This window comes from Trachymyrmex septentrionalis, unplaced genomic scaffold, assembly GCF_001594115.1.
Source record: "Trachymyrmex septentrionalis isolate Tsep2-gDNA-1 unplaced genomic scaffold, Tsep1.0 scaffold72, whole genome shotgun sequence".
Classification (NCBI taxonomy): domain Eukaryota; kingdom Metazoa; phylum Arthropoda; class Insecta; order Hymenoptera; family Formicidae; genus Trachymyrmex; species Trachymyrmex septentrionalis.
In genome coordinates, this window is record NW_017305905.1 from 389,736 (window position 1) to 400,902 (window position 11,167).

At 29.0% G+C, this 11,167-nt stretch overlaps 2 protein-coding genes across 3 annotated transcripts in view; one reads left to right on the forward strand and one right to left on the reverse strand.

The window, feature by feature from the left end:
- LOC108753833 (arrestin domain-containing protein 17-like) overlaps window positions 1-2,672 on the reverse strand; it is a 6,694-nt gene extending 4,022 nt beyond the window's left edge. The window contains exon 1 of the mRNA XM_018495755.1: window positions 2,145-2,672. Within this exon, the coding sequence (XP_018351257.1) occupies window positions 2,145-2,262 (118 nt within the window). The 5' untranslated portion in view covers window positions 2,263-2,672. The remainder of the gene's footprint in view (window positions 1-2,144) is intronic.
- Window positions 2,673-5,799: 3,127 nt separating this feature from the next.
- On the forward strand, window positions 5,800-9,694 carry LOC108753808 (synaptobrevin homolog 2-like). Of its 2 annotated transcripts, XM_018495716.1 has the most exons (6): window positions 5,800-6,003; window positions 6,118-6,167; window positions 6,441-6,491; window positions 7,396-7,628; window positions 9,217-9,283; window positions 9,612-9,632. In XM_018495716.1, exons 1-5 carry the CDS (start codon window positions 5,938-5,940, stop codon window positions 9,252-9,254), a joined length of 438 nt encoding a protein of 145 aa, XP_018351218.1. In that variant the 5' UTR covers window positions 5,800-5,937; the 3' UTR covers window positions 9,255-9,283; window positions 9,612-9,632. The 2 variants fall into 2 exon arrangements, with proteins under 2 accessions (XP_018351218.1, XP_018351220.1); XM_018495718.1 differs by lacking the exon at window positions 9,217-9,283 and having other exon boundaries at window positions 9,612-9,694.
- The last annotated feature ends 1,473 nt before the right edge of the window (window positions 9,695-11,167 follow it).

The window sequence follows — 11,167 nt, forward strand, 5'->3', positions numbered from 1 at the left end:
CAAAAATTTACAAATAATTTTTTTTAACATTCTATATATTCTGGTATATATTTCAACAAGTAATGTACGATGCGTTTTGATAATTACAACTTCGTTTATAAAACGCACACGAGAACGAGATAATTTCAGAGCGTTTTTGTTTGCTTATACTGTTAGGATATAGTTTCTGATAACACGAATTGATATAACTAGACCGTATATCCAATTGATATTTCTTTCGTTCGCGGTTAGCATTAAATGAGCAGGTTTTATTTAATTAATCTATTCCTTTAATAAATATATAAAGTGGTCGAGCATCTGCAAAAGAGAGAATTTCACTGTTACTGTTTTAATATTCACTTGTTTCTGTTTTAATATTGAAGCACAGAAACTAGAAAACATGAGCGTTCATATTACGTTTCGCCCATGTGTTCTCAACGTTTAATACCGAATGTCATGTTGAATGCTTGATAATGACGTTTTTATGGCGGGGTTTTTATGGCGGCGTTTTTATGATCAGTGACAGAATCCCATATAGAAATTTACGCAGAGACAAGTAGCACATTTGAATAACCAACGAAAAAAAAAAATCATCACTTCTTTTGTTATAAGAATGAATAAAAAATATCAACGGTGTACATCGTAGATAATAGGCAGGGAAAAGTGGGAAAAGGGGGAACTGACAGCGGGTAATTGTGCGCATCCTGGTTTGATATTTTTCCAATAGTTGAAGATATCACTGTGGTGAAATTTTTACGCAGGAGGCCTCTTAAGATATAACTACAAAAGATACGACATAAATACGTTTGCTAACCAGAAAAATACAAAACAGTGAAACCATATCTTTTCTTGTTATTTTTTAGCATTCAGAAAATAAGGCGATAAGTTGATATTTTTAATTTGTTCGATTAAAGTTGCATACTTTATTATGTACGTCTTTTGAGCTGTTATTTTATTAAGTTTGGTTAAGAAATGTTGAAGTAATCGTATTTTATATCAAGTCAGGTCGGGGCGGGCAACCGTGCGCAAGCGTTTTGAAGTGCGCACAATTATCCATCTTCCATATACTATATGACTAACACTAATTTTTTCATTTTTTCTTTGCGTCATTATTTTATTTTGCCATTTTATTTTGTCAAAGTCTGTGTATTATTATTATATTAGTTTTGTATTTTTGCTTAATATATGTAACATATATAAAAAATATTTTTAATATATATTTATATTGCAATATAATAAATATATTTTCTGATTTCTTTGTCAATATTCCATAATTCATTCATTTCCTACGACTTTAGCTTTGCGCACAATTATCCAAGTCATGCGCACAATTATCCGACGCGCGAGAAATTTTTTCGCTTTTCCGTTTCTTCTTTTTTACCAAATACAACTTTATTGAATAAAAATCTGTTCGATATGAGGATACGTAATGGTAGAAGAATGTTTATAGTTTCTATTTCCATACTTATATCGCTTTGAACTTGGAAAATCATTCCAATAAATTTCTCTTAGATGCGCACAGTTCATCCACTTTCCCCTATATCGTAGATAATATCGACATAGAAACTATTTCTATGCGAATGCATGTAATATTTAATTAATTATATTTGATTGCTATAAATGCATCTCATAATGTAACAAGAATTTCTACATTCGACAATTTTCATTGCATTGCAATTAGTACTTCTTGTTTAGAACAATTATTCATTCATTTCTATCTTTTTTCCCTTTTTTTTATCAACTTACAAGATTTTGAGGTTCTTAAATCCGTTTTTCTTAAGACGCTAATTAATATTCGTATTCGAAGAATTCTTCGATTGAACTCGTCGATTTCTTCTATATTTTTTCTATTTAGAATCTATAATATTCAAATCTTCATTTGTCACGAGCGATTTAAATGATGTAAAACTTCTCCAAAAACTTCTAAGCGCCCCAATTCTCCACGTACGGTCCTGGTTTCGCACTGCACGCGTTTTTACGCACACATATACACCCACGCTTGCATACAAGCTGTCGAATGCGTTCGCTGGCGCCCGACGCTCTTGTCGGTGCGGCGCCGATGGTGGTATGACGGCATTAAGAGGCGCGATCGCTCGATACTGCGAGCCAGCGAGCCTCGTGCGCTCGTGCCGCGCCTGGCAGTCACGTACCGGACGTTTAGTTACCTCGGATTGTCTTCTCTCTGGCCAGGTCAACGATGACGTCGCCGGTAACAACTTCACCAGGTGCGTAAGTAGCGCCCGGCCGGTCGAACTCGATGCGAAAGGTCCTCAACGACGGCATTGGAAAATGCGCCGAGATCTCACTTTCATCAAGCAAGATCGAACTCGGATGATCAACGTAATCTAAGGTGGGGAATACGACTGGGAACGCAACTGGTCTGACGTCGCGACGTTTGTCGACAATGTTGACTGTGAGTCCTCTTGCGACGTTAGTACCGCGTGTTCTGACCGATCGCGTTAGTCGCTAGACCGGCGCCGACAGGCGTCGAGTCGTGGGCGGGTGGTTGGTATCAGCACCCCCACTGTGAACGTCATCGGGGTGCGTGCCATATCCCTTATGATGCTTACGATGGTTTGATGATGGGAGCCTCTTATTCTTTATGATCTTTGTCATAGGGAGTAAATGTGTGTGTGTAATGAGAAGCTGAGAAGATAATGTGAGAGGATAATCGCACTTTATTAGGATAATAAAGAGCAGACAAATATAATGTAATATCATTTTAATAGTTGTTTATTGGAAAAAATACTTTTGATGAATAAATAAAGAGTATCCAAAGAAAACATTATTGTTCTACTAATTTTAAGAAGGGATCAATTTGCTCTCTCTAGATGTGGATAAAACATAAATGAGATGTATGTTTTGTATTTTTTCTGAGAAAAATTCTGATAGATTTTCATGTAATTTTTAGAATATGAATGCTTGAGTATGAAAGGTGCCGATTTAATTAGCGGGCAGGTGCTTTTCGTTCTCCCAATAATTTTTACTTTTTTGTGTTTTTTAATAAAAGATTTTTTATAACAACTGTAAATAATTTCTGTGATTAAAACTGAGAAAGTGTTGGCCATCACTCTGATTTTGTAATCACTTGATCTTAATGACAGTTTAGTATTATACTAAGTACATATATACTAAGAAAGTGCATTTTGTTTCACTTGTAAAAGTATATATAATCTATATATTTCTGTACACTTCTACTCATCTCCGTAATGTAAAGACTAAAAAAAAGGTCATTGTTTGAAATGCTTTTCTTCTTGCCTCCTCTTCAACGTTTTTTTTTTAAGTCAGCGCCATTGAATATGAATACATATTTATTAAATTTTATCTGCATGCGAAAAATGAAACTTCTAATTGTAAGCATTTGAGTCATTCATTAGTAATAGTGCTCACGTGTAAGAAACACATTACCTTAGTTTCTATAAATTATAAAAACATGAGTCATCGTTCGGAGTGTAATATACTCTATATTATTACGTATGACGTTGTGTAGCTAAAAAAAAATTCTTCGAAATGACGATAGGGAATTACGGAGAAGTGATACTGTTGCATGATGTGTAATAATGTTACGATACAAATACGTTATTCTATACGTCATAATAACATGAAAATTATCAATCTTCAAGAACTATTACATTAAAGTAGATATTATGAAATGCAATGCTGATGATAATTCAAAGAAAATTGTAAAGGCCTAGATAGAAAAAGAGTAAGAAAACATGAACTAATATAAATGAGAGCAGAAAACTCGTCTGAAGACAAGAGTGTGCAATACAATAATTTACAACGTATAAACTCAGATCCAAATCAAGAAGGCGATAATTGAACGATAAAGCTATAGCCGATTTAATGCATCACGCGCGTTTACGTTGGCTTTCATGGGAGTATTACTCTACAACTTATATATTTTCATTCTTTATACTGAATTATTAGGAATGCATTATTATCAAATAAGGTATGTTTATCTGTCAGACCTATTAAATGATCAATTAATGATACTTGGAAGTGTATCGCGTATTGAACATTTTTATGTAAATTTATTAAACCATTGTTGCGGATTATACAGTAATTGCTCCTCAATGGTCCTTTTGTAAATGCTTCAACGATTGATTATCAAATAAAGTCAGTCGAGGTAATTAATGTGATATATTATCAGATAATTCGCAAACACAAAATCTAAAATTATGACATAAGATGTCTTTAATGTAAAAAATGTCTTAAGATCTGATTTTAGGTATTTTTTGTTGTCTGGATTCTTTCATGTGCATATAATATCTCCCCAAAATAGGATTATTGTGCATTTATTTTATTGAATTTACTGTATGCATTCGTCATTTAGTAGCTTCTGATATTAACTTTACGTACATATTCATACGATATTGTATTGGCAGTGCTAAGTTAAACAACAGCGCGAGAGAAATCGATCTTTCTGTTTATGACAATTATTTATTTGTATGTTTGGATGACAAATTGGTAGTATTTATTTTTTTAGTGAAACTAAACTCATAAAATTTAATGTGTGCTATGAAAACAAGCGTATATATTATACATGTTTAACTATTTATGTATATGAGCATTTTCTATAAAAAAAAAACATTAAATAACATTTATTTTTCAAAATTTCTTTCTTGATTATAAAATCAACGGTTAAAAAAAATTAAAAATAAATTAAAATGATAGAAGACAGTTTTAATTCGATGTAGCTGTTGCCATGTCAGACGATTTATTTATTTCTTGAGTACTTCTGCAAGTAAAAGATTCATAATAAATGTAACTGATAAAATAATGTAACTTAATTAATATAAAGTATCAACAAAAAAAAAAGGAAATAGGACTAACGAGAACTGTAGACAATTATATCTTCTAAGGGAATATTGGAATGTCGAAATTGTCGATACATTGCTGACAAATGTCGACAGATCGATAAAAAATTCCGAATTTACTGAACAGAATTAAAAATTCTTTTACAGGATTGAAGTATATGCAAAATTGGGAGGTGCTGTAGTGAATTTTATACTAAAATCGAAAAAAGTTAAAAATTTACTTATTTTTCAACTCATAGAGTTGTCATCTGACGTAGATGTTTCCTTAATACAAAAGTTTTATAGCTTGTATGGACAAAGCGACAGTGCCATTACTCTTCGGATTATATGATCGAACAATATTGAATTTATAATTCTAAGATTAAAAGCTTAAAAAAATGTTTATATTGATCTGCAAATTATGTGTATACGAATGCTGAGCGAAGACTTAGAATTCAGAATGGTAAACAAAGCAATAATGTGTCTAGTAGATTATAAGCAATAGATGCTCGATCTTGCAAGAATGTATACGTTTGAGTGAGACAGAATAATAATATAAGAAATGAATTAAAATGTCACTATATTATCGACTTTTTTTTATTTGGAATTAAAAAAGTCTATACTATCGACATTAATCATGTTCAACGCCACCTGTATTATCGATAAAATTAGCGTTTTTAATGTTTTTGTTCCTGTCCAATTTCTTCGTAGTAGTTTCACAGAATAAAAATTACTTTTCTACAATTAAAATATACATGCTAATGTACTTGGCGCTGGTATCCAAAACTGGAAAAAAAATTACAGATTTTTTTATCCATTTTTATTCAATATGGCGACCAACGCAGAAGGCTATGAAGAAATTGGATAGGAACAAAAACATCGAAAACGCTAATTTTACCGGTAATACAGGTAGTTTCAGCATGCCCGCAACAAAAAATAATTTTGTTCTATTATTGTACATCATGGTGCCATCTACTCTATTGATCTGCGGTTTGCATTCCACTTTACGACTATGAGGTCGGTAAAGCAGAATAGCTTCTATCAAAATGGCCGAATGTTCGTGGAAGGTTAAATTCTAATCGTCACAATAAATCATTTAGGTGTTCGAATCAATTATTTAAAGCCTGCGAGTGAAACGCAGGCCTATTTTCCTGAGAATATGTTGTCATCCGGTAAACGCAGTTTATCCAAAGAGGACATCAAAACCGCGGACAAAGATGAAAAAGTAAGTATCTCTTATCGTCGCATTGGTGTACGTATATCAAAGAACACGCAGTATTCGGACGTGATGTCACGCTTGGCGGGAAATTTGACATATATTTAAACTGTTCTTTTGCAGGAATCGCTATTGGAGCACGACAGCGATCTTGATGAGGAGATGTTGTTTACGTAAGAAAATTATTTTTATAATCAATTGTAATTAATTAAAAAAATTTCTATAAAAATATATATAATTGTAAATGCCATTTTTGCTAAAAAAATACTGCAATAATAAAATATAGTTATCTTTTCTTTTAACATTTGGTATAAACTAGTTTTACATTTTAATGTAAATGATCAATTTATACAAGTATTTACTTTTGTTTGTTTCGCTTTTGCTATATTTTTTCGAAAATTGCCTTAATTAATACAAAAGTATTAATATGGAATATGTAATTACAGCCGACCCAGTACATCAAGTGGAAATGAAAACATTGATGATAAAATGGATACGTAAGTATAATGATTTTTAATTTTTATTTTTTAAGGATTTGTAGATAACAGTCGGATAACATCTATATAGTTTAAATATTGATAAATAGATATCGTGCAATAACATTCTGTTTTGACCTATATGCCTTTTTTTAATGTTTATTTATTTTGACGTAGTTTGAAGAAGCAATTATCATTATAATTTGCTTAATATAAATATGATATAATATATGACATTACAGTTACATTGCATAACAGTTACATTGCTGCTAAATTATAATATTAATATTATGTTACTTTTAGTTGGTATCGACTAGAACGTATTCTAATTGAAACTTTCTTATTTTTTATGCGATTATTATTTCTATGTAATTTTAATTACATTTATTTTATTTGTGTACAATTCTTGCATATATATATATATATATATACACATATATATATAAAATATCTATATTATATAACTATTTATCATACTTTTTATCATATTTATAGCTAAAATGCAATTTGATTTTGAATTATAGGTGGAGTATAAATGAAAATTAATCAAGTAGAATAATAATTGGCTCGACAAATAAATTATAAAATTCATTTATGACCAATACAATCGTAAAGCATAAATAAATTTATGATAATAAGTTTTGAATCAACGGTAATAAATAGTTATTTTTTAGTAAAATGGAAATTATAATTTTAAAAAGAATCTTTTGAGAGCCCGAGGAAAAAGTGTAGATTGTTAAGAATACTTGAAAAAAAAAGAAGATAATTACACGTGCTTTTTAATCTTGCATTAGTCTTGAATTGATCTTTACATTCATGGTTAGTTTATATTTTTATAATTGATACAATATTACATATGCAAATTAATACAGACGAAATTATTGGTGCAAGTAATCGATATCGATTTAATTATCTGTATTTGAAGCGTCAAGCTGCAGATTCAGGAAGTGGCAGACGTGATGCGGGATAATGTTCAAAAAGTAATAGATCGCGGCGAGAGACTGGAGGATTTACAGCAAGCGAGCGATCGTCTCAATATGGCCGGAAACGAATTTAGAGAAGCTGCGAAAAGAGCGCAACGGAGAGCATGGCTCCAGAATGTGAAGTCGAGGATCATCATTATTAGCATTACTGTGACGATCGTACTTTTCATTGTTGGTAAGAAATAGTGCTGCGTATAATCAATAATAGCACGATACCATTTATTCAAAGTGAATATTAAACGTATACGTTTCGACCTACGGTCAAGGTCCTCTTCAGTACAAAAGACATATTAACAAAATTACATAATGATAGCGCATACGAGTATAAACTAATAACATAAAAAACGAGAAAACACGTGGTGGTGATGTCCGATAATAAATCTTATAAAAATAGTTCAATCTTGATAGCCATGTAAGTTTTTTACTATTTTTTTCTTATGTTAACATTTTTTAATTATTTATAACTTTTAGGTCGGTCGTTTTTTTTAAATAAAATATTTTTCTTTTTAGTTAACTTAGTAATTTAATGACCAAGATTAGCTCGGACATCACCACCACGTGTTTTCTCGTTTTTTATGTTATTAGTTTATATTCGTATGCGTTACCATTATGTAATTTTATTAATATATCTTTTATACTGAAAAGGACCTTGACCGTAGGTCGAAGTATACGTTTAATATTCACTTTGAATAAATAGTATTAAAAAATACACACTAAAAACCAGTGTCGGCTCAAATTGGCATTTTATTTATTATTTTTTAGAAGCTGTATCATACGTCTTATCTCTTTTCATACTTTTTTAAGCTTTTAAAAGCTTTTTGTACCAATTTATACAGTTCTGTTTGTATATGTTTTGCTCCTTAAATTTTATTTCTTTGTAACCTTTGACGTAAAATATTATCATAACATAAAATGAATATTAATGATAAGACAAAAGTCATCGATATCGACATACACTTTCTTTTTGGACAATATTTCTTATATTAAATAAAAGTTAAAACTTTAGAAACATAAATATAAACTTCTATCAAATAATATAGTAGTATTTTTTATAATACTCTTTGCAATTTTATAATTTTAATTAACTTTCCCATAAGACAAGCAAAAATAAGTGTTTGATAAAATGAGTCTCAAAACTGATAGTACGCAGTAATGCTATATATTCTTATTCTTTTTCTTTCACAGAAGTTATTTGTGCAAAATATTTATAAGTGATGTATATAAGATTTTATAAAATTTTTTCACTTTGATATGAAATATTTTTTGTTAATTTATATAGTATATGCATATTTTACGCTGTTCTGTATGACGCAAACATGTAACCAATTTTTTTTGAAGATTTTTATATCATTATCGGCGTCTTTTTTCTATTAATTAGAATAACTGGTTTGTGGCTCGGAAAGATAAAAATCTTTATAACTGTAGATTAAAAACAATTTATAAGATATTTTTTCTTCATGTATAATTAAGGTATAAAGCTAAATTTATATTTTCGAAATCAATTCTTTTACTTAATTTTGGAATACGAATTTTCATTACAGTCAACAATTATTAGTTAAAAAAATATATTTCTGTTCTGTATTCTATCTCGTTCTATTTATCTTTTACTCAATACTATTATATTTTTCTACATATGTTTTACACAACTCTTATATTTAATTACTTATTTAAATCAAGGATTAAAAATATCAATATTAAATTATTTTAAATCAGTCAATTTTTGGAGTATGCTGTCTAGTTTGATTAGCGCGTATCGTTTTCAGTTTTGGACATCATGGTACTTTACCTGGTTCTCAGATAATGTTTCGAGCCTCGATCATTCAAATTAAGGTATATAATCTTTTACATTGTCCCTGAAATTTGCACAGTAATGTTTGCGTATGATAAAGCTATATAATTTTTTACATTGTCCCTGATATTTTTTTCAGTAATGTTTGCATAAAACAAAAATTACTATAACCATCTGTTTAATAATCATGAAGTTTAATAATCATAAAAATATTACATTGTGTAGTTTTTTACACTTTGCAACTTTTGCATTTATTTAAATTTGTGGTTCTACTCGCTTCTTTTTATCACACTTTAATTGCTGTATTTTTATTACATAACTATCGTCATTGTGACGATACAAAAATATTAATATTTTTTTTCTTTTCAGGATCCATCGTTGTGAGATTCGTCTGACTGAGAACCAATATATAGTACCAATATATTGTACATGTTGTACATTAAGATTTTCTTCTCTTAAATCAATTATAAGTATTGTAATTATATAAGTTTTTCTGTATAAATATATCTCTTTTATTATTTATGTAAACACGTGTGTTTTTATACATTTTGTTACCATAAAAATTGTCTATGTTTATTGTATGCGAACAAATGAATTTAAGGTGACGATATGTTGATCACAATTTTACGTTTTATGTCAGCAATTTTGAACTAAATTATATTTATATTTCACTGTTTTTATTAGATAATAAAAAGTTATTTCTTTTTCTATTTTATTTGCTTTTTCTTAACATATTATAAGTTTTATAAAAAAAAGTTTTATTGTCAATATATGATTTTATGTATATTTTTCGTATTATAAATTAAACATCTAATCTGATATCAATATTAAAACTAATGAAGAATGTGGAATGATACAAGCGTATAAATTAATCTTCTTATATTATCAAGAAACAAATACGTATATTTTAAGTATATTATGTACAATACGTAATCATACGTCTTGAGCTTGCATATTATTTTATTTTAAGATATATGCATTTTATATATACTATATAATACGCAACATTGATATTAGTTTATATATATATATGTGTGGCTTGTGTTTTTATATAAAAAAATAATGCGTATAATCTCTCTTTGTATCTCTTTGGTAAATGCAATTATGTAATACATGTAAATGTACTGTTTTCTATTTATTACTTTTTATTAGTTAAAGTAAAGCTCAGTTTCAGAATTTATATTCCTTTCAGTACGTGTGGGGATGAGAAGTTACTTTTACCATTTTTAAAACAACGATTTGGTTACTTTTAAAAGTAACGAATCGGTGCATCACAAGTAATAAATTACTTTTTTTCAATAAATAATGTGTAATGATGACAAGTCACTTTTTAAAAATGACGTTTCCAGCCTTAGCTTTTAGTTAGTTATCGTTATCGTTATAAAAAACTCCAACGTCATTACCAAATCATTGTTTTAAGAAGTAACGGTACATGTAACGATAAAGGTAACTTCTTATCCTGAGTACATGTATTACAGCACCATACATATGAGTTATTTTTTATGCTTTATGTTATTCTTGTATACTTTTAGCATCAATAAGGAATTTATTTTTAAAAGAGAATCGTCCCTGTTTATTTCTATACTTATTCAATATCTTATTTTAATGCAAAAAAAAGTCTGATTATTGATATTAAATTTAATTTTAAATAAATAAATATTATTCTTTTTGAACCCTATATATGTTTCTCTTTTTTGAAAAGATAAATATTTTTATTTAAATGTAAAATTAAATTAATGTTATTAACCAATTTTTTTTTATTAAAATAGAATATCGAATAAATATCGAAAATGTTGAAGAAATATAAACAGAAAAGGATATATCACGTATTATAGACAATATATTGTATACTTCATTGGAATTCATTAAAAGCTTACAATTTCGCAATGAAAAGCGATCATGTTATAGAGCAATTTTATACGTGA